At 40.5% G+C, this 26519-nt stretch overlaps 1 protein-coding gene across 3 annotated transcripts; it reads left to right on the forward strand.

Moving 5' to 3' along the window:
- The first annotated feature begins 553 nt into the window (after positions 1-553).
- pde1a (phosphodiesterase 1A, calmodulin-dependent) lies at positions 554-25824 on the forward strand. Of its 3 annotated transcripts, none has more exons than XM_087804702.1 (16): positions 554-1186; positions 6609-6635; positions 12760-12873; positions 12947-13129; positions 16065-16131; positions 17619-17735; positions 19005-19145; positions 19224-19324; positions 20006-20131; positions 20211-20312; positions 21846-21966; positions 22452-22533; positions 22592-22712; positions 22782-22963; positions 24781-24930; positions 25003-25824. In XM_087804702.1, exons 1-16 carry the CDS (start codon positions 804-806, stop codon positions 25044-25046), a joined length of 2061 nt encoding a protein of 686 aa, XP_087660828.1. In that variant the 5' UTR covers positions 554-803; the 3' UTR covers positions 25047-25824. The 3 variants fall into 3 exon arrangements, with proteins under 3 accessions (XP_087660828.1, XP_087660829.1, XP_087660830.1); XM_087804703.1 differs by having other exon boundaries at positions 22592-22706; XM_087804704.1 differs by lacking the exon at positions 24781-24930.
- Positions 25825-26519: the final 695 nt, after the last annotated feature.

Below are 26519 nucleotides of genomic sequence, written 5' to 3' on the forward strand. Positions count from 1 at the left end.
TTGTTTAAAAAAAGAGAAAAGCCTATAACAATTCTGAAAATCCAAGTTTGAACATCTGAAATGTTAAATTAAACCATTCGATATTCAGATGGAACTGATATACTTCCATATTTACGCCTAGAAACAACAGGGCTCGTCCTCCCGTGAGCACAACACACACCAGCAAATGAAAACAAATTACTGATGTAATGCGTTAATCGGGCTCTAGGGGCACCAGCGGGGCTTCTCACTGTCTGACACCTGACTGAAGATTTTTGTTTTTTTCAATTCTTGTTTTTTGAGACACATTACATCATCACTCACTCACAGGAAAAAAACTCCTTTTATGAGTGATGGAAGATGATGGCTTTCCAATCTATTAGAAGAGAAAATAAGAGTCAGTCAGCTGTAGGATTCCATCACTCTTAGCAACGGTTTTGGAGTTGCCAGGGAAACACAGCGCAATGTTCTCTGCATCTCCTTTGTCCCTCCATTGCTCTTCCTGCTTTTTCCTCTCTCTCTCTCTCTCTCTCTCTCTCTCTCTCACTCACTCCATCCTGTCTTTATTGCCGGTCCTCCCGGTGTTGCTAGGGACTTCGAGTCGTTCGTATCAGGAGCATGGAGTGGAGGAACGACCTTTGACCCCGAGAAATCGACCTTCAAGAAGCGTCGTTCGTTGGCGGGGTTTGGGCTGATCCTCCAGGAAGTTTTTGGATGAAGTTCTGCAGGACCTCACTTGAGGATAGCGTTTCCATGAGGGCGTGAGGCGCAGGGGGGAACTTCCAGTAAACTTCGACGCAGCGTTCACTCCATCATCCGGTGACATGGAGGGCGAGAGGGAGGTGGTGGAAGTGGAGGTGCGAGATGTGGCGGAGCAGGGACCCCCGCAGGGTGGAGGAAGAGGAGGAGGGGACATGAACTACGACAAAGAGTTGCGCCAGGAGTTGAAGCAGACCCTCGTCGAGGAGGAGGAGGAGGAGGAGGAGGAGCAGCGGGCCGAAGAAGAAGAAGAGGAGAAGACCCGGGAGAACATGCAGGCTGCAGATGAAAGTCAAGACCACCCGGAGGGGAGTCCAGAGCCGGGCGACTCGAGCGGGATGATGCTCCCACGGTCTGACCAGGAGGGACGTCCAGACGTCCAGGTGGAGGAGGACTTTGTGGACCCCGTCAACCACAACAACCAGGTCCTCCTGCGGCTTCGAGGGATGTGAGTAGCGAGCGTTTTTTTTTTTACTAGTTGTGACGACTTGTTTCCTGCAGACGGACGTGCCTTTGTTGCTGTGGTGATGTCGGCACAGACACCGGCTGCAGCATGTGTGTGTTTATGTGTGTGTGTGTGTGTGTACGATGTTGGGAAGGTTACGGCTTCAGCTAGGTGTCCCGTCCGGTGATGAATGCTAACCAGCTAAAGGCAAGGACAATTACCACATCTGTATAATTGGAGGCTTGCAGCTGCAGATGTGAGAGAGCCCGCCTTCTCGCGCTCGCCTGTTGCCATGGCGACTGTGCAGCGTTGTGATGCAGCAAACTCTGCAGAGATCAAGACGGGAGAGTCGAGAAGGGAGCAGAGGACGGAGAGAAAACTCGTAGATTCTGATCTCCTGTTTCACACTTTTAAGTCGGATGGTGAGAGCGTAGACAGAGGTCGGCTGTTATTTTGATGATTAAAATGAAGCATTTTTTCAAGTAAACAAAAACAAACATGACATCATCCGCCTGATGCTTTGATAAGGAAAATCCTCTTCTTGTTTTTTGGAACAATGGCCTGGTTTACCCTTGAAATCTCAATCAACCTTTGTCTCGTCCTAATGAATTACTGGGCTGCACACACATCACTTCACTCCTCTTGAGTGGAGCAGCGCCAGGATGAAGTGGATAAGATGTTAGAAAAAATAACCCACTGGCTAATTTGAGGACGAGCTCTTACAGCCCCTGTTGACCAGCTGCTACACTTGTATGGGCTTCTAACTTTTCTTCTCTATACTTGATTGGAAAACAAAAACATTTTTCCAATAAGGCTAAATCATCTTTTTCAAAACACCTCAAAACTTAGAAACGATGAAGTACAAAACAGTCACAAAAAGGACGACTTATTTGACTGACTTTTTGACCTTGTTTTTAGAAAGAAAATGTTGAGATTGTTTCTTGTGTTGGTAGTTGCGCTGCTGACTCTTCAGACCCTGACCAACCAGTGGTCGTCTATTGGTCGACGTTGCCTTGCGAATACTTGTAACCAGCGGGAACAGGTACTAAAAATAGTATCTGCTTCTACATACCATGCTGGTGGAAACACAAAAAGTAAAACAGGGTAGAGTCGAAAGAAGTATGGATCAAAGACAAGAAAACAATAGTCTCAGGGTCTCCACCCTGGTCTTCTACTGGTGGGACCTACCATATAATTTATTTTAATTAACCTTTACTGAACCAGATAAAATTTGAGATCAAGATCTCTTTCCCATGAGCCACCTGGCCAAGAAAGGAAGCACAACAACAACTGAAATATTAAAGTGCAACTAGACAAACATAAAGTGCAGAAGTTGTGGTCATGATAACAATTTAAACGTTCAGTCGATTAACGTTCGCAGTCTTTAGTGCATGAATGCTCCTCCCCAGATGCAACACTAATAGACTCAGGGACTCATTCATTCCTCGTGCTATTAGATTGTTTAATTCTGAATTTAGGGGCAGGAGCGGAGTGAAAAGATGATGTTATTCTATTCTTTGTTAATCTTTGTATCCTTTTTCCTTTGTATCCTTTGCTTTGCGTTATTTCCTTTCCTTTTGATCTATGTTCTTTATTTCGATCTATGTTCTTTATGTTTGCACTTTGTCATCCCTTGCACTTTGTTCTTTTGTTTGCACAAAGGGCAAACTTTTCTGCCTTCGGCATGTTTACAATGTCATTGGAACTATGGCTTCTGGTCCGTTGAATAAAAGGGTTTGAATAAGTAGGAACCAAGTGGAGAAGAGCTTTACAGACCAGAATCAGCGTCTGTTTGGCGTCCTGCAGATAAAGAGGGCATGTAAGCTGCACAGTTCACATTGTTGGGTGAGGTGATTATCCCTTATCTCTAAGGGAGAACCCAGCCAACCTCAGGAGAAATCTAATTTCAGCCACTTTTCCCCGCTGACCTTGTTTTTTTGGTCCATACTCAGTTATCAAAAATGGTGGGAGTTTCCCGCTCAGTCAGAATGGCCCATTGGTCACAACTAAAGAATGGCCTATTGATCCCTATAGACTATTTGAAAAGTCAATATTCAGTTATTAAAAAATGGTAGCAATGTGTCAGTTAGTCAGAATGGCTCATTCTGGACTATTGATCCCTATGTGGAACTTGATTGACCTGAGGAGTCAACCAGATGGCAGCAGGCCGAGCGGACATTCCCATAGTTTCCCTGAAGCAGGTATGTTTTCAAGTAAGGGCTACCAATGACCTTCCTTATTGTCATCCTGTCCTCAGCATTGAAGCATACTGTGGATTGCAAGTTCCTAAATTCCGTGAAACTTAATTTTGTCTTTAATGGCTTTAGAGTCCGGTTATTTTCACGAGCGCCCGATCTGTCGGTGACATCATCAGCATTAATGATGTGGTTGGTCGGGGGTGAGTCAGCGAGCTGTCACGGAGTATAAGGCGTGCAGGAAAAGGGGGCACAAGACGCACTCTTTCCGAGTGTGAACGTAGCGCCGGGGCCGGTGGCTCCGAGTCCCACTGACTGTGGGCAAGAGTGCATTTTCACAGTGCATAGATCTTTTCGTTTACCAGCTGGCTGGGTGCTATGCGAAGTGTGAGGGCTATAGCTGTCTCGGATTAAACTGTGTTTGGTTTTTTTTCAAGAGGACAGATGTAGTGGTGGCCTGTGCTAGAGACCAAAAGAACAGGATACGACGGCTCTCGTTGCAGCTGTGCTGAGACCAAACACTCACACTGCAGCGTTTTTAGTCTATTATTCTAGATAATAGCATCGACGCTGCCTTACAGAAAAATGACAAAAAGTTGCTGATTGGATGACGATGCTTCATGAAAGAGTTTCCTAATTTTAAGAGAACAAAAGATGGTGCCCTCGGTTTTAATTCATAACCCCACCACAAGCAACTGCAGATACTGCCAGAAGTTTGAAGCAGCTGATGCTGTATCACGATACAGCTTGAAAGGCCACTAGATGGCACTCTCAGTGATAAAGGATGACAGGTGTCATTGAATTACTAAAGCAAAGCCAAAGATATTAACTAGAGAGTGCCATCTAGTGGTCTTTCAAAATAAAGACTCTGTATCTCGAGGCCTCATCAACCCATCACTACTGGTTATCGTGTGCTAAGGTTAGCGCCGTGCTAATGTTAGCACTGTTTGGAAGGTAAATAGAAGTCACGAAAACATCTGTGTTTGTTTGTCAACACTGAGAAGCCCTCAAGGTGTGTTTTTTTCTCTGGTGAGATGTTTGAGTCTATGAGGAGGCACTTAGAAGAGTGTAGTCATCTAAGTGTTTGCCAAAAACTAGACACAAATTAGATTAGTGCTTGTGAGTGTCGGATGTATATAAAAATACATTTCTAATTCTTACTTACTATAAAAAATATGAAACATTAATAAAAGTTAGATTATTATTCTCAACAGGTTTAAACTGCTTAACAATAAGAAGCTTTCACTTCAAAAACAAAAATGATATAATGATCAGACTTTATTTTATTTATTTTGTATGTTTAATGGTGGAAAATGGAGTAAACAGTACATCCTAAAATGTATACAAAGGCTATATTTAGTTTAAACTATGGGATCATTCTATTACTAACATGCTAACAGTAGTTTAAACAACTATTAAAAGATGTTTTTCACACTGGAAGTAAACTGAGTCATCTGGACAATCAACACATTTTCATCAACAGTGGTGTCGTCTTGACAGCAGGATGAATGACGGCAGGTTAAGAGGCTCGTGATAGCAGACAGACCATAGCTTTTACGTCAACATTTAGACAACTTGTTAGGTCTCAAACAGACGAAGTGTATTTGGTACAGTCATAATTGGTTCACTGTTTGTTTTAATAGATTCAAAACTATACATAGATCTTTAACCTTTTACTTTTTCTTATTGCCTTTTGTTTGTGTCATATCGTTTCGCTGTGTTTGTTGTTCTTCTTGTGCTTGAGTTGTGAAGGTTTAAACAATGGTCAGTCAGACCCTGAAGCGGACACTGAGTGGTCTGGTGAATTTTGTCACAGAAATATCCCCCCCCTGCTGGTGGAAACTAAAGGTTGCAGGCACCTCTTGAGACAAGCCTCTGTTTAAAACAATAAATGACTGTTTAAGGACAATTTAGTCCTATATATACACGTCTTTTGATCTGACACAATCACAAATCTAAATAAAAAAAAAAAGCTATTTTTAGTTGGGATTTAAACATAGAAGCATTAGATTAAATAATAATTAATTCATCTGTCAACAGCACCAATTAAGCTTCATATTTTTTCATATTAATAACATTATATATCGGTGCAGCTGGTGTTTTATTCTTGGGGACCATGGTGAGTGTTTGTGCCATCCTGGACCGACACTGCTGGTGCGTCTGATTTCAGCACATATGAGTTGGACAACAGAACCAACAAACACATAAGTAGCTGTCTGGCAGGAGCGGCTTCAGTCAACAGACCTAACAGCTTCTTGTGCCGATAACCAGTTGGCGGACAAACAAAAGAGTGAATGTGAACAAGAAATTTACCGACAGGAGAAAAAAAAAAAAGTGTCTTGGCAAATGTTTGTGTTTTATCATCCCGGCCCAGAGTCATCCAGCAGTTTCTGCTTCTTTCTGTTTTTCAAACATCAGTTCCCTCTGAGACAAACCATGTCGTGTTAACCCAAACACCAGGACAGGGAAGACACTTACCACCACCAAGTGTTGATGGACTCTTTGCTTACTGAGCGGGTTTGTGCTTGAGGCTTTGGCACTGGAACCCGGTTCAGGATGTGTAACGTGCAACAGCATCACTTTCGACCCGTCAAAGGATTCGACGTGCGATCCGTCCAATTAGCAACAAGCCTTGTCACGGCGCTTGTAATTATCGTTTACCCTTCAGGGCCACCCTAGTGCGTGACTCATGGAGCCCATTACTGTAGAAGAAGCAGTGGCCTTGTGCTACTTGATGAGTAACTACACACTTCTATACTTGGTTTCTACAAACGGCAGACCTTGATCCAGATCCAGTCTTTGATGATCATGCAGTGTTGTCCTTGAGCAAAGCTATTTATGCTCCAATAAATGCTATGAAAGGAGAATACAAAGTTGGGTTGTTTTTTTTAAGGTTTTCTCAGCCGTTCTAAACAGTTGGCGGTGTGCTCTACGAAAACCTTTGAAACCAGACCCCTCCGAATTTTATTCCAGGACCCACCCAAGGAGATCAAGAAAACATCCATGAGATCCAAGCTTGGAAACTTTGGGTTTATCCTTGGAATATTTTTGAACCCATTTTCCGAAACAGAAAAATCTGACAAAACACTTTTGGTCCTAGATTTATGCATGTTTCAAAAATGGTGTGTAATTGTACATTATTGTTTTGAATTGTCTTTTTTTTTTACACACACAGAGAGTCAATACATGAATGTTTGAATGACCATTCTTTTTTTTGTCTTTGTTTTCAGGCAGAAGTACAAGAACACATCACAGAGGTGAGTCAATCTAAAAGAACATTTACAAGTGCACCTACTGAGATGTGTTACCGTCTCGCGTCATTACATACATCACTGGTAGCCATTATCTCAGGCATTCTATTAGGCGCTACTAGTTACTGTCGCTATGAAACAACGCAATTGCTTTTTCCTTCTCATCATCTCTACTATTGTTTTCTCAGGTACCATCTTTCTGTTACAAAGCATTTTTTATTGTCTCCTGGACTTGAGATGACCTGGTGTTTCTTTCTGAGACCTTTTAAAGTTCCTGTTTTTGTGAATAAGCGCCAGAGTTACAGTACTCCCTCGCCATATCGTGGGTTAATATCACTGTTACGAGATATTTATTTGCATAAAACTGTAAAACTGTATCATGATACAGATGCTGTATCGTGATACAGTTTTAAAGGCCACTAGATGGCACTCTCAGTTAGAGTTCACACTTTAGTTGGCACCACAAGCAATTGGAGCCTTCCACTAAGTTCTATAGTTGTGTTGAAATACATTTATAAGTTTGCAACGACATGTACAAAAAAAAGGAAAAATCTGAATCTCATCATTCTAAAAGTCGGCTTTATTTCAATCCTCATTTTCATATTTTACTTAAACAAAGAGAAAATAATAGAAATCAGATCTGGTTTAAAGTCACATATTTTAGTTATAAACAAGTGAGAAAGTAGAACACTTTACCTACCTGACTGAACTCTCTCTGAAGCCCAGAGCTGCTGGTTTGTTGTTATATCTTCGTTGCAATTGTATGAGCCATTATTTATCTTACTCCAAAGGTTAATATTCTAAAGATCGGGGTGGCGTTTACTTCTTCAGAGACCTGGCACAGAGACACTTACACATTTCTCTCTCATACAAGTAGTGAATACATACAATCAGTGAGATAATAATGTTATATGTAAAGTAAATTCCATAAACTTTTGCCCAGGACTTCACCATCAAAACCCCCACAAACCAATGTATTCATGCATTCTCCCATCTTTTGTAGATTTCTCTAACAAGCTCTCTTAAAACTTTCAATATATGTGAATGGTCTGTGTTAATGCTTCCCCATTCAGTCTCCTGGCATCCATAAAAAGAGATTTTTTTCCCCCTACATCTTCCTCTCTGCCGCTGAGAGACCTTGCAGATGGATCGTGCAGAAAAACGCTAGGTCGCGTCTAGAAGTGCTGCTAAGGCTAGCGTCGCGGCCGGCTGTCAAGCAGAAGGACGGCAGCAGGGACACGAACGATGAGAGGAGAGGAATCTGTCGGCACGACAACGGGAAAAAGTTAATTTACACGTCAGTCGTGGATTCAAATCAAGCTCTTCCTCACGCACTGATGATGCTCGGCCCTGAAGTCCGGCTCAGAGCCGACCCGCGGAGGAGCCATGATTTGAGTTCGCCGACCGGGCGCTGAAGGAGCCGTCAGAATTCCTGCTGCCTAATTCGAGGCTGACGGAAAAAGGGGGAATCAGCATGCCATGCCCCGAGGCAGACTAACCCACCATCCCGACACGGGAGGGGGGCCAATGGCTTTCCTGTCACCGCTGTGAATACAGATAGCTTTGAGGCCTTATTCTTCTCATGGGGCTTTCCTGTTGAGTCTAGATGGACTCTTTATGTTGTGATCAGTATTTACTGTACATCCTTGGTCTTCATCTCAACTGAGGGGTCACGGGACTTCCCGGGGGAATTACTTTACAACCAATAGATCAAGGCGTAGCATCTATTTTAGGATACAAATGAAGAAATTGACCAAACAAGACACTCATGATTCATTGAGTAGTAGACAGTGCTTTTTAAGAGCTTTTTAAAGAGAATCTGCAAAGTGTTTTTATTGAAGTGTAGTGACAATTCTTGAAATCCACATCCAAATGACCTTTAAGAATGATGGGTAATGATCATCATTTGTATGCAGATGTGGAGCAGTGTGGACTAAAGTGCCCTCAGGTCATGTGACACGTACTGATGAGTACTATAGAGGTCCAAGATCAATTGAAGAGACACTTAAATCGACACATTAGTTGCCCTTTAAGAAATAGGTTGTTCACAAGCAAACTGGTTCTTTCAAGTGAACAACACTAAATGTCTCATATTTAGCTGAAATGGAAGGAGGGACAGAAATCAATACTGAGAGAAATTTGCAAGATAAGTGACTACATGATAGAAAGGAATATTGGACAAAAACAATGTCAGATCTGGACTCTTTTCACAATGCAAGTACATCTTATCAAGCCGTTTCAATAACAACCAGCAAACTGGAAAACTCTCCAACATAAAGTTTTCATGGACATTTTTCGACTAAAATACATGTTTATTAAGTATAATCTTCATCAATATATTCATCTCAGGAGGACAAGAAGTTATTTTGGTGGTTAAAATGTTTTAAAACCAAAGTCTTCTGTCCAAGGTCAGCAACTTTATGTAAAATAACTCAACGAAAAGTTGCGTTGATTTACCCAATATTAAATGTTAAGATAAACCAAGCCTTCAATGCAAATATTTAACTATTTACTGTTTAGTCAAAGGCTGTTGTGAAAGTCTGACTTTAAATTGTATTAAGATAAAGTAATGTAAAAAAAATATTTTGCAGATTACAGGGACTGCTTGAAGACAAAGGACCCTTACACATATTTTTGGGTGGAAAAAAAAAGATGATGCATTTCTCCTCTTTTTTCCATCGCAGGAAGGAGACACCATTTTGACACCACTGACTGTTACCAGTTATCAGTCGTCAACCATCTTCAACTACTTAGCTTAGAGCTTATAGCTTAGAAGACCGGATATTGCTTTAAATTAAATGTCAACCATCGACGAATGGATACCAAGAACGAATCCCCTTGTTATCTTCCGTTTGGTGATTGAAAAAGCTCTTTATATACAGTTCACCAGATCCATCACTTCCTTCATAGTGGCAGGATATTACTGTATCTGGTTGACCAAAAGTCCCCCGAAATCGTTTTTCTTCATGACGTTAGGAGTTGTTACCATGGCAACTGCAAGTGATTTTATTTAGTTTACAAGACGGTGATTGGTTGCTATGACAATGGCAGTAAGGCCGTCGCCAGTTGAGTCTAATTCAGGGGTGGGGAAACTTTTAGACTGGTGGACGACACAGTGTTCTGAAATTTGACAGGGCGGCCAGATAATTCGCAAATTGATGGAGAGTTAAACTATTTTTTCCAAATATATATAAAAACCATTGTATAAAAGGCTATGGAGTTTAGCAGGCATTAAAGAATACAAATGTCAGTTTATCGAGAATACAACCAAATTCCCAACTGCTTTTATTTCCCGATGGTAGATTAACTCGTGTGCAATTTAAATGGGAACTGTGCTGGTGGTCTCCCATTTTCGGGGTTGGTTTTGTCGTAGCGAATCTCAGGATAGATCAGAAGATTACTCCGGCTTTTTTACACTGAGTCAATAACCAAACCTCCCTGCTAGCCGCTTTTTTTCTCTAGATTTCGCTTGACAATTCTCCACCAGGAGATGATTATCAGACCCGAAAGGGATGTTTTATCATTCCTTGTCGAGCACAAAAGTATTGCTGCGTTTTTCTCTAAAATCATAAAGAATCATCTTGTCAGGCATGCTGTCTGAGTGGGTGCGGGACAAAGCAGTGCCCACCATTAGGACAAAACAAAGGATAAATCATGTCGTTGTCAATCTTGTCATTTGGCTCAGGCATGGAACATTAAAGCTGTGGAGAAGACAGTTTTATTTGTCAACTGCAGTTAAGAAAAAAACAATCTTTTGTGATTTGAAAACAATATATGGTTCTCACAAGCATGTCCACATAAGTGGTCCAAATGTGTTAAACCCTTGTGTTATCTCCGGGTCAAGGTGACCCGGTGACTTGAAAGAAAAACATTAATTTTTCGGCCACCGAGTAAACCTGAGATAGTTGGTTGTCCTGAATAGTCTTGCACTTGCGAAACGTGCTTAAATATATACACTTTTACCTTTCAAAGTGTATTGTTTACTCTGATCTTAACCATTCACAAAAGGCACCAGGAAAAGCCTTTTTTTTTAGAATCCCTTATTAGTCCCGCGAGGGGAAATTCAGCCATTCACACATACTGATGGGAGTAGGCTGCACACTTGCGCCAAGTTCACCATCAGGAGCAATCAGGGTAAAGTGTCTTGCTCAGGGACACTACGACACAAGCTTGTCTGGAGCTGGGATTGAACCTGCAACCTTTTGGACTGCAGGCAACCACTCTACCATCTGAGCTATGTCACATCATTATGTATTTTGGGTAATGATGTGTCTTACCGTGTAGAGGCCACCAAGTGTGTGCTGAGTAATCCAGGATTCATTTCGTGAAGCGTGTAACGAAAAAGTTTCCCCAAACATAAGTACTTCAAGCACTTTTTTGTAGATTATCAGAATCATTTAAAACCAATAGTTCACACAAAATTCAAACTTCACTCATTATCTACTCACCTTCATGTCGACTAAGGGTCGGGATTATTGATAAAGTAATCCATTGATGGATGGACATAAAAAGGAAGAGCACCATAAGGAGGTAAATTTATATTTTAAGTCCGTCTTTTTGGACGAAGATGAAGACGAAGACCATTGACCATCATTTGCTTCATTTAAATAAACATACATTTTTGCCTATAACTCTCAAAAAAAATCCCAACCCTTAGTCGACATGAGGGTGAGTAGAAAATGAAGTTTGAATATTGGGTGAAGTATTGCTTTAAGCACAAATTATGTCAGAGTTTCACACTTACTGTCCACTTGATGGCGCAGTAGAGCAAATGAAGCCTCATAAAGTTTTGGCCCAGGGATGAACTTCGCGCTGGATCATGAGGCTTCATCACGTCATCACCACTTTTGGGTCCCTTGAACGGGGGCCACTGTTACGACTATGATTCAAAACTCCTTGCTGGTGATGGATATATGATGTTTCATGATGAAACTCAACATTATTAAAAAAAATCTACAAGAATATCCTTCAGGTTCTACTGACAGCTTCCGCTCCATCGCACTTGCCTTCGGGAATTCACTTCATCAAAAGTTTCTCCGATGCTCAGCGAACACTTCAGGTTCATGACAACATGTCACTCGTTGCCCCTCAGTGTTGGAGTGGGCTGACTGACAGAAGGCAGGGTGTCATGGCTCCATCTGGAGGAAACAGATTAGAATGTGCTGTATCTATGCTGTGAAGGCGACAGCAGCTGTGTGGGTGCAGAAGAGAAGACGGCTGCTTCCTTCTTTCAGCGAGCGCGGACTTGTGAAGAGAGAACCAGCCCAACTCCAGGAGGACCAAATATGGCCAATATTGACATAGGTCTTCTTGGGTGCAGGAGCTCCTCACGGTTATTGATATATTCTTGAGAGACAGAATAATGGCTCTTCCTCGCTGTGAGACATTTAAATTATGGCAATTGTTGGCAATTAAGAATATTATTCAAATTCCATTTTATCTTTAGAGTAGTTGAGCTTTTAGATAATTTAGCTACATACCTATGATGTACATATTTTGAGTAGTTGTACTTTGCTTGAGTGAATTATTTTGTCATTACTTAGAACTGTTACTACATAAATATCCGTTTGATCTGACAGCTTTCCAATACTTTCTATTAAAAGATCATTATTCAGTGATCAAAAATATGGGAGAAAATGCACATCAACTTGAAATATTGATGAGACATATTCTCATATGAATAAGTGTATTTATATCCATTTATAAATCTATATATTCATTTTACTTTCCCCCCCTTAGATCTCTATGTTTCCAATCATATCCAATCACTCCTGGCATCCCATACTCCTGGGATTCCATAGTTTTTCATTAAATCTTTTCAGCTTTTAATGTATCTGTTGTAAATATGTTTGTCTTGTGTTTTGTTAGTATTACTTGATGTCGAGAAGTGTTTGTGTGCTCACAAGGCCTTATCAGGAAAAGTCATAACAACTACATTTAACTCTTTTACTCTTATAAAAGTAGATTTTTTTCAAGTAATTTTTGACTTTTTAATGATCTTTTTTCAGTATGTTCTCCACCTTTAATCCGTAATCCTTAATTGTTAATCCACATTCAGACTTCTGTAAAAGTTTTGGGGAATCGGTTAGATTGATTTAAACTAATGAGGGCAATTTGTTTGCTATGTCAGGCTCAAGGGGGTCCTGGAGCAGATGGACAATGGCGTCGTGGACCTCCAGGAACTCAGAAGAAACCTGCAGCTGGCCGTTTCTATGCTGGATGCGGTCTACACGGATGAAACAAAGTAAGCAGCGGGTGAAACCGACGAAGAATCTGACAAGGCACGGCATGTTGATCCACGTTTTGTCCATCTTCAGACGACTGCTGGACACGGAGGACGAGCTGAGTGACCTCCCGGTGGAGTCGGTCCCCAGTGAAGTGAGGGACTGGCTGGCCTGCACCTTCAGTCGCAAGATGGGTGTGTCCAAACGGCGCCCGGAGGAGAAGCCGAGATTCCGGAGCATCGTCCACGCAGTTCAAGCCGGAATATTTGTGGAAAGGTAACCATTGTGATCTCTGATGCATTCATGCCAACACTGAGAAGGTAGAAGAAACAATTGGACAATTTATTGATTCACTTTTTAAAAAGATGTTTAAATTAAATAATGCTCTTTTTGTCAATAAAAGTTGGCAGTGTTCAGATAATAATAATAATGTATGATCTAACTTTGGCTACTATAGTATTTAACACGTTGCCTGATTTAATTGTCACTTTTTTCTGTTATCCTGTTAAACTGAATAAGCTGTTAGAAGAACAAACAAACTGTAAATGGAGACACAAGCCCTTCAATTTTAATTGAACCTCGAAACATAATGAGCGATACTACACAAGGTGAGATTGCACTGTGTACACAAGTAGCATTTTTGAAACCCAAAAACACAACAATCCCATCCCAAGTTGTCTTTTTGTCCAACACTCTTTGAGAAAATGCCTTCCTTTTAACATTAGTTTTGCTTGTATCATAACCCTTTATAATTGTTGACGTCAATAATCCCAGTCAGTTATCTCTAAACTTGAAAATGATGTCGCAAAACGATCTGGAGCTTTTTGGAGATTTGGATCCATGCATTTGTGTCTTCTTGTTTGGAATATTGTAACAGTTTATTTCCGTGTCTAAACAAAAGAAGGAGTTGTCTCGCCTGCAGTTAATACAAAACTCGGCAGCGAGAATTCTGACCAGCTCTAGTAGAAGAACTCACATTTCCCCGATCCTTAAATCTCTTTCTTTCAGGATCAACTTTAAAATTCGGGTTCTTACTTTCAGAAATATTCATGGTCATGATCTGATCCAGCCTTACAGCCCAGCTCGGGCTCTTAGGTCTGTGGATCAGAATCTACTGATGGTTCCTGAACACACTTCTAGACCAGAGGAGAGAAATCCTTCCAGGCTGTTGCTCATAAGCTTTGGGACGATCTTCCTCTCCCTCTGACTCATTTTTATTTGTGAAGGCTTTTCCTTGTTTTTCTGGGACTCCTGTGTTTTCTTATGTGTCTCGACCCTTTAAAGCATGTATTTTAGCTTCATATTTCTTTTGTTTGTTAAAGCGCTTTGTGACTCTGGTCTAGAAAAGCGCTTAAAAATTACCTTTAGTTACTAACTTACTTACTTACTTACTTATTTTAGCTTGAACACCTGTATCCTTATAGATCACGATTTACAACATAATCATCGATCAAGTTAAATATGAGCCAACCATCCAGCTGGCCACATAAAATGACTGGAAGGGCTGTATTTGGCCCCCGAGCCTTGTGACCTTAATGTATCTGTAATTCAATTGAATTCTTGTTAAAATGTTTTCACTAGTGATGAGGCCTCATTAAACATCACTGTTGTGAAGACACTGTATAATGATAAAGTGTCTTCACTTTGTGGATTATATTAGATCATTTTATACTTCTTTAAGAACGAGAGACACTTGAGAATCATGCAACACATCTCTTCAACCCTTAATAACTTAATAGTACTCGACTTCTTTGACTTCTCTTTAAAGTTAAATTATAACTAAGAGGTAAGCAAAGAAAAAGGGAGACATAGTGGAGGTCGAACCTTATTCCTCACCCTGCAAAACCGAGTGACATTACAGCGTCAGCCACAAATAGAAGCCGCCCTCCTCGCTTTGCCAGTCCAATGTCAGTCATTAACTCCATGATTGCTGCCTGCTTGCGATCACAACATGGCTCCATCTCGCAGGAGTTTGTGGCTCGTGTTCGACCGCTGCCCCCCCCCCCCGGGCTAAATCGGACACATGGCATATGTCGAAGTCGTTCACGCTGTGAGTGTGGGATGGTTTAAGGAGTGCCACTCATGGCCATAGTATTGTTAGCTCTGTATAGAAAAAACAAATCTAGATCTGTTCGAGAAAAATCATCACATTGTCCGTTCTGAATCAATGATGAGATCACTGCGGTCTTGGATGTCGACTAAGGGTTGGGATTATTTTCAGAGTTATCACTTCCTTTTTTATAGTTATAAACAAAAATGTTTATTCATTTTATTGTAGTGACTTGAGCTCAGTTGTCCTCGTTTTCATCTTTGTCCAAAAAGACACTTAAAAACATCCAAATACCTCCATACTGCTCGCCTGTAAGGTTCGTCTTGTATTAAAACCTCGACAAAATACATTTTTCTTACAAAAGCTTTGTTATAACAAACTTATATCCAATTGATTTGCAGTTAATTTAAGACTATATAGGAGAAAAGAAAAACAGTTGCCAAAAAATCAAGAATGAGTGAATCAAATTCTGATAGTAGTGAGAACAAACTTCCTTTTAGCAGGCAGAAACCTCGAGCAGAACCAGACTTGATGGCTTCCTGCAGTGACCGGGTTTGAGGAAGAGGGGGAGCCAGAGGGTTGGAGAACTGTATTTTAAGTTTGATTATAGCGGAAGCTCCTAGTCTCTCAGCTCCTGCCCTGAGTATATCATTATTAAAACACATTTCAAGTGTCAGTATGCAAGATGGCCTTGTAGCTTCCACTAAAAACAGCAAAATATATTGTTTAATTTGTTTAATTAACATTACAGACAAGCAGTATAGACGTATTTGTATGTTTTAAATGTGTCTTTTTGGACGAAGATGAAGACGACGACAACTGAGCATCAGTTGCTACATTAAAATGAACTAACATTTCTGCCTGAATCTCTAAAAAAGGAAAGGATTACTCTGAAAATAAGTTGTCGACATAAGTAGAAAATGAGTGAAATTTGAATCACTCTAAGCCTTCACAAAAAAACAAAAAGCGGTAAAAAGCTGGATTATCGTGCGAACACTGTCTTGAGACATCACACAGTGCTCCACTGGTGCGGCGTAATGACAGAGCTGGTGTGTTCGGACCCGTCTCCATGGTGACCCGATCACGTTCAGTGGATGGTGACTCGCTTTTGTTGATCTATATGTGATCTCATGTCTTTTTTCTTCTGTTTTTCGACACCAGGATGTACAGACGTACCTCCAACATGGCCGGCCTCACGTACCCCCCCACCGCATTGAACGCACTCAAGGTAAATATCCCCCGTAATCACGCTGTGTGACCCTAGAAATGTGCTGCTGATGGAACTCCACCAGAAAAACACAGATATGTGACTGCATAGGCAAACGATCTCAGGCAGATCAATGGATGGAGAATCAATAGTAACTAAGTAAAAGGAGGAAATCGTCTTTTCAAGCAACAAATCAATTCAATCGATCACCAGAAGCAGTTTTAATTATTGTTCATTATTATAAGGGATTTAAACAGTCAGAGCAAATTCAATCAAACACAAATTTTAACCAGTGGTAGACCTTTTTTTTTTTTTTTTTATGTATTAACTTAAAAAAGCTTAACCTGTGATATGCCTGGACACATTACATTTAAAAAGCATCAATCATTCTGAAGAACCACAATCCCTTTTTATTTTCTGCTGCTCAAAACTAAAGCCTGGGTCAAATAAATGAGAGACTGACAGGTGTCATATATGTAATATACGAGGGTGGTCATGGATTTTAAACAGGCGGTCAGGAACCCGGCTGCACAATGAACCCTCTTTACCAATACTAGTGATACATTAATGAGGTATCATCATATATTCAGCCATTTTCTGCCTCTTAATCCCATATAGGGGTCACGGGGGTCACGGGGGTCACGGGGGTCATGGGGGTCCGGAGCCTATCCCAGCATCTTCGTGTGAGAGGCGGGGGACATCCTGACCAGGACGCCAGTCTGTCAAACAGGGACACACAACCATCCACGTACAGACAATTTCCAGAGTTCAATCAATCTCTGTATGTTTTAGGACTGTGGGAGAGAGGGCCCAGAATTCACACAGTGAGGCCCCAAGTTGCTTGAATTAGTGCTTTAGATAATGAAAAACACTGTTTCATGAAACCCCACCAACCCATCACTAATGAAATGTTAGTCATTTTCTATGAGGTGGATTTTTCTTTGAACTACTGTATGTATGTATTGTTTTTGTTTGATTACCCAGCCTTCCTTGAAGATGTTTCCTGTGCTTTTATTTTGAAAACCTGCTGAACATGTGCATATCAGGAAAAGGGGTCGACGTCAGGTTAAACATCTTCCTTGGAAGTGTTTTAAAAACAGCCCATCTGTTTTTATTCTTGAAAATAAAAAAAAAGAATATGAAGTTTCATTTTTAAGCAGGTAGTGCTTTTGATGTTTCTGGTCGTATTAATGGAAGGAATCCCTTGTTCTTCTAGCTCTAGACCTACTGTGCATGTTAATACCTCGACATGCAGGAGTCAGTTTTCAGACCATTAGAACATGTAGGGGTCTACTGCTGAGACAGGTAAATAATGATGTGTATCTCTTCACGCTCTGTTGACCCTGCTTAAATTTGATGGGTCAGAAATAGAGATGTGTGTGGGTGAAAAGAGGTGAACAGGGACTCAGGTCTGCTCTCCTATGTGTCATGGGTATGGAGTCAAGACTTTACTTTTGTAACCCACCTTGTCTTTTGGTCATTTTTCGGATCATTTTTTTGTGTTGCAGGATGTGGATCAGTGGTCGTTCGATGTCTTCTCCTTCCACGAGGCCACGGGGGAACATGCCTTGAAGTTTCTGGTCTATGACCTGCTGACACGATATGATCTCATCAACAGGTTCAGGGTACACGCACCTTCATTTTTAGACACACGGGGGAGCCAAACACAACCTTTGAGAACGAATGGATTGTCGCTTTAAGGAGTGTGCTACAAAATGTTAATAAATAAAAAAATGTTTCTTTCAATCTGTATTTATCAGGTTAATGATAAGATGATTGTTTAAAAGGCAGATCAACATCAAGCATTGTGATCCAACAGTATAGATATTTTAAATGTAATTAATACTAACTACACTCAACATTGCTTGATAATAAAAATATTTATCAGAAGGTACAGACATTAACAAGTAAATATTTTCAAGATATTAATTATTGCTGGTATATTATAGTTTTTACAACAATAATAGTCAATAATAAAGAGGTAAAGTATTTTTCTCAAGCCGCCTACTTTCCTTGTAAATCTGTGGTGAAATTATTTTAAACAAGGATCTTATTATTTTATTATTGGTACAGAACTACAGGTTATTTGTACCCCAAGTTTAACTGGTTACGGTGTTCATCAGTAATCATCTAAAGTTTCTATCAAGTCATTCGAGTTAATTTTTTTAATATATATTTATATAGTAGCATTATATTAAACATGTATAGGTTACAGCCATATACTCAACTACTAAACTATGTTTTTAAAATGTATTCTAATATTATATTTGAACAGCTATATGTTTTTATAGAATTTTCTTTTCACATATATATGTGTTTGTTTTGAACATCTTTTTCAATACATTTTAATATAAAAGCAAGGGTGCTTTACAAATACAAATTACTTACTGACTTACTATATTAAGACCTATTTGTCAACATAAGTATACATATAATTTATCATATTTCCTCTCTCCGTGTATCTTCTTTAGTTTCCCTTAAGGTACTTAAAATCGACCAGTTTTTCTCCATATAGTCTTTTTCAGTTTATTTTTCTCTCTCACAGTCTCTCCCTTTAAGCCCTCTGGCGCCCTCCAGAGGAAGTCGCGCTCAACACTTTGAAAACCGCTATCTATTTATTATGTAGTTATAAGTATGTAATTTAAAATCTTACATAACTGAAACATCCGTGAAATATCTTAAATGTTTTATGTTGAAATACCCGTGGGATGAAGAAAACCTGATGGTACCAGGAACATTTTTTTGTTATAACACAATTAAAACATATTAAATGTGGCCATGAATATAAACAAAATTAATATATGAATGTAAGAAAAAGTGTTAAACTTTGGTAGTTTAAGTCGTCATACAATCCCTCGACTACATGCATTGATGGCCTTGAATCCTGTGTTCAGATCCCGGTCCAGGCCCTGGTCCAGTTTGTGGAGGCTCTGGAGAACGGCTACAGCAAACACAAGAACCCGTACCACAACCTGATCCACGCCGCCGACGTCACCCAGACAGCACACTTCCTGATGCTTCACACCGGACTCATGGTAGAGCAAGGAAATTCTTATTGATCTGTCCTTGACCACCTCGAAGGTTGTCTCATCGTATCGTATCACTGCGTCCAGCACTGGCTCAGTGAGTTGGAGATCCTGGCGATGGTCTTTGCTGCAGCGATCCATGACTTTGAACACACAGGAACTACCAACAGCTTTCACATCAGCACCAGGTACACTCATAATTCATAGAGCATGTAAAAATATGTATTTAAATAAATTGTCTTTTTAAGTGAAAAATTATAACAAACTTAAATTAAATCAATTTGCAGTTTATTTAAGGTAAGGTAAGGTAGAACAACTAAATTGTTTTTTTCCAATAGCCACAGCAAATACAGCAATTTTTCATAAAAAATAAATCCAAATAAAATAAGAACAAGAACAAAGAGAAATTAAGAGAATATGATACAATCTAAGTCTAAAGATAAAGATAAAGAACATAGATCAAATAAAAATAAAAAAGACAAAGGATACAAAGACTAACATAGAACAGAACATCAAGATACTTGAGAGTATCACTACTAAGATACACTCCTGCCCCTGAACTCAGAATTGTACAATTTAATAGCACGAGGAATGAATGAGTCCTTGAGTCTATTTGTTTTGCACCAGGGAAGGAGCATTCGTGCTCCATCTGCTTCTCTGCTCACTGATATAAGAGATAAGAAAAACAGTTCCCAACGAATCCATAATGAGTAAATCAAAGTCTGACAGTAGCGAGGACAAACTTATTTTTAGCAGGCAGAAACCTCGAGCAGAACCAGACCTGACGGCCTCCTGGAGTAGAAAAGGGGAAGCCAGGGGGTTGGAGAAAAGGGAGAAAATTCTTATGAGATATTATCCCTTTCTCTCAGGTCTGACGTGGCGATCTTTTACAACGACAAGTCGGTGCTGGAGAACCATCACGTCAGCGCCGCCTACAAGCTCATGGCCGAGGAGGAGATGAACATTCTGATCAACCTGAACAAGGACGACTGGAGGTGACAGCACACGCCACCAGAGCTAGAAAGAACAGCTCACGCTCACGCTCACTCACACTCGTGCACGTCCTGTTTCCAGGGAGCTGAGGGCTCTGGTGATCGAGATGGTGATGTCCACGGACATGTCCTGCCACTTCCAGCAGATCAAGACCATGAGGAACACTCTGACGCAGAGAGATGGGTGAGAGTTTATCCTTTATCCTGAATTTATAAGACCCCCCTTCCACGGCAGTTTGACCTGTGACCCCCAAGATGTAGTTCTGTTGCCGGGTCCTGGTAGCGTTGATCAACATACGAATCACACCCTTAACTTGAGTGTAGACCCTCAGCTCTACACGGGCCAACCATAGGCTTGTGTTAAGCCAGAGAGAGAAACGCTTACAGGGACTGAGAATACTCATCAGTAGACACAAAGTCATGGTAGATCACTGGTAGAAACCAACACTTGGAACTGCAAGGAATGTCCACGCAGATGCAGGTAGAATACAAGGAGGTGTGATTAGCATCTGGAGGTTAGACAACAGGTGACACAAATGAAAACCAGGAGATGCAGGTACAGCTGGTGGAACGCACAAATCGTACTTGCAGAATTGATGGTAAATGGCTCTTACTTATATAGCGCTTTCTATGCTTATTCAGCACTTAAAGCGCTTTACACTAAGTTACAAATTCACCCATTCACACACACAATGGGAGAATATACTGATGGGAGTAGGCTGCTAGGCAGCGCGCCAGCTCAACCATCAGGAGCAATCAGGGTAAAGTGTCTTGCTCAGGGACACAACGCCACAATCTCGTCCGGAACTGGGATCGAACCCGCAACCTCTCAGACCACGAGTCAACCACTCTACCATCTGAGCTATCACGCTATTGATGAAGGTAGGGATTGAAGCAGGGATTTCCAACCCTACAAATCAGATGTGTTGCTTCATCCGGACGGGGTTTGTGCCGGTACCTGAGAGCGATAGGACAACTGGGGTCTAGGGCGACTCAAAATGTGCTGATAACTTGGACACTCTCACAAGGCAAGTGAGAAAACGACCCCGTCCTTGAACAGAGTCCAGTTTTGAGACGACAGATCACAGCCCAAAGGGGGAAACCATTGAGGACACTGACACATTCTCCCTGCTGGCACACGGATCTGTGACGTGAAAGCCAGTTCAACGACCGAGATAATAGACGTGGGTCCACTAGAGCCTGACACGTGACTGGGGGGCAGTAACAGCGGGGTCAAGATATGGACGTGTCTCTGAGCAAGACATTGTACTTGGAAAAGCCACATGTCTGTCTGCAGCGAGGTATTCCAAAACGGTGGACGTCATGCTTGGACCGGTTCCGGTTGTGAACCTAGTCGACCCTGAGATTGTCCACTGTCACATCCCAGAGGCGACTGCTGGGGCCTATCCCATACCCGGGGTAGAGGAGGCTCCGGTCGCTTGAGATGCTCCAGAAGAGTGGACGCAAGCTAGTACCGGTGCCTCCTTCCCTTGCTCAATCAGAAGATTGACCAACTTGCACTAGTCCTGATCCGGGGGAGATGAGCTCTTTCTTGTCACGACAAGTACTGCAAATCATTAAGTCACACACCAGTAACAATAAGGAAGTCTGTAGCGAAGCGTAGGTTGGTCGTTTTATCAGATGGACGTCCGTATGTTGGAGAGGAATTGTTGCCATGATGTTGATATATGATGAAGCGACCTGTGAACCCCCACAGCATGGACAAAGTCAAGGTTCTGTCGCTGATGCTTCACGCTGCCGACATCAGCCACCCCGCCAAAGGATGGCCCCTGCACCACCACTGGACCCACAGTCTGATGGAGGAGTTCTTCAGACAGGTAAACTCTTCCATCAAGATCATTGAAACTATTCTATCGTCGCATGTGTGGCATCTTCAAAAACACTTATTTTCTTCTTGATGGTTTCCTCAACAAAGTTCAAGTCGTTTCCTGGTCGAAAGTAGATTGATGGTCTATTGAAGCTTCATGAAGCAGTGTCATTATTGTCAGAGTCCACTAGATGGCTGTCTCTGCACTATTTTCTAACTGTTCTAATCAAATCGCATCAATTTTTAAACTAATGGCGCCACCTACTGACCTCTAAACAACATGACACTGCTTCATAAAGCTTCATCAGACCTTCACTTTCATTCGGGGAGTCAGTTTTTTTGAGGCGTAATCTTCTGTTACCATGATCAGCCTTTTCTTTAATGTCCGCTCCCGAGTGTTTAATCCTTTGTTTTCTGTTGATTCAGCAGCTCTAACCTCAGGAGCAAACTTTATGCAAACTCCCTTTATGACTTTATTCTGTGTCTGGTTTCCAGGGCGATAAAGAGGTAGAACTCGGTCTTCCTTTTTCTCCTCTCTGCGACCGCAAAGCTACAATGATCGCCCAGTCTCAGATCGGTGAGAGTCGTCTTCGGACGTTCAGCTATGGTCCCACTGACTTTTTTTCTGGTCCCAGGCTTCATCGACTTCATCGTGGAGCCCACGTTCGCGGTCCTGATCGACACCACCGAGAAAGTGATCGGCCCTTTGATCGAAGAAGAGAGGATGGCTCGGGAAACTGGGAACAGAAGGTCCAGGTATCGACGAGGTTTTTACCGAAACCAACGTGAAGCCATTGAACGTCTCGGTACCGCGTGTCTCCACAGTCTGACAGGAAGTGGCTCGGTCACGGTGGAGTCGGTGCAGAGACACAGCAGCGGACGCCACGGGCTCGACGACGGACAGATGGACTTCTCGTTGACCGCCATCGACCTTCCGACCCTGAAGAAACACCTGTCCAGTGTCATTTGCAGCAACAAGGAGCGCTGGAAGGAGCTGTCCGTGCATGGTGCTCACACACACAACCGCACACAGACTCACACACAATAGGAATAGCTATGATGCACTCAAAAGCATAAAAAAACTCAAATAAAATAAACGTATATAGGTTTCTTATCACAGTAATTGTGGCATGAATCACAACCTCGTATCAAATCATGAGTTTGTGGTTCGAGCAAATTCCCGTAGGTGTATTTTTGGGTCGTCAATTTGAACAATAATATATATTTTTTTGGATTTGTGAATGGGTTCAGCATAAGGCAAATGTTGGTTTTAAAAATAAATAAACTAGTGTAACTTCCTCCCTCACTAAATATATCTTTGTTCTGTGTGCGTCAGTGTTAATAGTGGTGTGGTGGTGATGATGTCATCAACGATGTCATAGATCTCCTGCTTTACATGTCAACACTGCACTTCAAAGAGCTTAGTTAAATGTTGACTTTATTTTCTCCAGCCTTCAGATAGTAAATATAAAATAGCATGACGGTCAACATTTCACGTAGAAGTGAACCAGAACAAGCATCACAAACTAATGTAACTTTGTGTTTAATGTTGTTATTTTCAAAATAAAAATAAAACACCCTTCAGACAGTTATTATCAATACCACAGAAATTATATAATTTTGTTTTTTTTATTTTGTGCAGCCTGGTAACTCAATAATATCTCTGACTGAACAAGGAATACTGTCTTTTACACAGTTTGAGCTCACTTAACGAAAGAAAAACAACAAAGGGAAAGAAATAAAAAGTTTAATTTTGAAAGGAAGAGAGAAAACAAAACAACCAAAGAAAAGAACATGTTTTTGTATTGTTTTTATATTTATTTAACTGTTTTTCTTTAGTTTTTATTTAATATAATCACATACTTAAAATCACACTTAATTTTAGTTTTTATTATTCATGTACAATAACAACCATTTGCGACTATAATCAACCAATTTCAGTGACATTAAATGTATTCAAACAATGTTCAGTTGTATTTTAAACTGTTTCCAAATGTATTAGAACAATTTTCAACTATAATCCAACAATAGTCAACTGTATTTAAACAGTGTTCAATTATATTTAAACAATGTTCAACTGTGTTTAAACAATTTTAACTCTAATCAAACAATGTTAGCTGTATTTTAAACAGTTTTCAAGTGTATTTGAAACATTTTCAACTGTAATCAATCAATTTAAACCTGTATTCAAACCTTTTTAACTGTATTAAAACAGTTTTCTACTGCAAAGAAACAATTTTCAACTGCAATTTAAACAGTTTTCACCTGTATTCAAACTATTTTAAACTGTATTCAAACTATTTTAAACTGTAATAAAACTATTATCAACGTTAATACAACAATAATCATTATTTTTCAAACAATGTTATTGTTTTATTATTATTATTTAAACAATATTTGACTGTAATCAAACAATTTAAACCTATATTCAAACCATTTTTAATTGTATTAAAATGTTTTCAACTGTACTAAAACAATTTTGAATTAAACATGAACTGAATTAAACATTTTAACTGTCATCAGAGAAAATTTCATTGTCAGCAATATTTAGCTGTCACCGATTTGCATGTGATCAGTCAAAAGAATAGCCTGTTCAAAAAAAGATATTAAGAAAGAAAATAAAGATGAGGTGAAAAAGAAATCAAACGCAGTAATAGTGAGAATGAAATGATGATTTACAGCAGAAAAGTAATGATTAAAAAATAAGAAAATCTCTTACATAATTATGAACTCATGTGACGATCACTAAAGAAGTTCGTCTACCACGAATTTAAAATCCTGAACCTAATTCCCACTGCTTTTTGTGTGTGTGCGTTGGGGTCAGAATTGGCAAACAAGGTGCAAGAAAACAGAAAAGCGGAGATCGACCCCAAAAACCCGTCAAAATTGCATGACGGACAGACCGCTGACCTATCACAACGCACTCACGAAGAAACAAATGAACACAACCCCGCTGAGCATCACACCTGGAATGGTACTGCTATCCACGAGCGCATGACCTTCAATGACCTTCACACTCACCTGTTCTTATTCCTTCTGTCTGTAGGGGCGGTGCAGGAGGACGAGGGGAAGGAGATCGAAGACGTCTGATGTCCGACCAACGGAAGGGGTGTCTGTCTGAGAGAGAGAAGAACAACAGCAGCCGTTCTGTTTACAAAGCAGCTGACTCAGCTGCCCTTTGGCGGGCCCTCTTTAGGGGCCACCACACCTCATGTTTACCTTTGAGTCTGGAAAAAAAAAAAAGGCCTTCAGTTCATTGGCTTCTAGCAGCTTAACGGTCCATTTACACTGGTGATTCAGTCTAGAAGTGCTTGTGATTTTTATCAGACCCCGGAGGAAACGAAAGGCAGAGATGCGGCCCTGGACCCCAGCGTGGGGTGGGGTCCGTTTTGGAAAAACTTCTGCGGACGGACGGATCGTCCCTTTTACACAAGTCCGAGACGGGCTCTCTGTTCAGATGTTACTCGGTCCAGTGCTCGTATCGTGCTAGTATCACATTGGATGGAAGTAAAAGCGTACATTTTTTTCAGTTTATTTTCGGAAACCGTGGATTGTGGTTTTTATTGCCGGTTGCTGATCCGTGTTTTACTTACAGCCTTACAGTCCAGACCACATCGTCTTCAACAACAACTTAAAACAAAAAAAAATGTTTGTACAAAATCTACGAAAAAAGGAACATTTTTAGGAAGTATCATCTCCAAGATTCTGCCTTTGAATAACATTCCAAAAAGTCAAACACAGTAGATGCTTTTCGAGTCTTGGATAGAACTTCATACACATATACATATACAGTATAATAACACAGTATAAACAATGTGTTATTCTTTAAGAGATGATTGTGACTAAATAAAACATTTGGAGAACAATATGGTTTTGTTTCTATTCATTTTTTACCCTTTACCCTGACTCAATGGGTCTGGTAGCCCCCTAAACTGGATTGGAACCCCCACAATTAATTGACATGTATTTAAAGAGTATTTCGGTGTATTTTAACCCCCAATAAGTTCTTTACTGTTGCAACTATAAGCCTTCACAGATGAGGATGACCTTTTGATTTGTTGTTTGGACCGAGGGAACTTACAGGAATTAAAGGAAGTTATTTTCTTCCTCTTTCTTGTTCATTTATTTATTTATTAACTTCAACATGTTGTTTAACACAACAAAAACTTTTTCTCTTTTTCAACCCAAGGGTTAAAAAAGGTCGCAGAAGGAGAGTTGTTGCTGTTAGCTGTTAGCATAGCTCGTGGTAACAGCTTTAGATCTCTGACTTTTATTGACTTTTCCAATTATCAAAATGAACAAACACACACTGTTTCTGCAGATTGTGGGACTGGTTTAACTTGCTATAATGTCAACAAACCAGCCTTTTCTGTCGTGTTTGACAACAGGTCTGATCGTTGAGAATTTTAATTTTAAACACTGTTACAATGAGTCACCTAAGGACAGAATAAGTGCGCGAATATTGTCCACCATTTAAAAATGTGTCTATATCCTTTTATTATATTTCAACAGCCAATGTCATTGATTTGGATTTATTGATTTACAACTAATAATAATCGTTTT

The sequence above is a fragment of the Callionymus lyra genome, chromosome 12 (genome assembly GCF_982586985.1).
Source record: "Callionymus lyra chromosome 12, fCalLyr1.hap1.1, whole genome shotgun sequence".
Classification (NCBI taxonomy): Eukaryota; Metazoa; Chordata; class Actinopteri; order Syngnathiformes; family Callionymidae; genus Callionymus; species Callionymus lyra.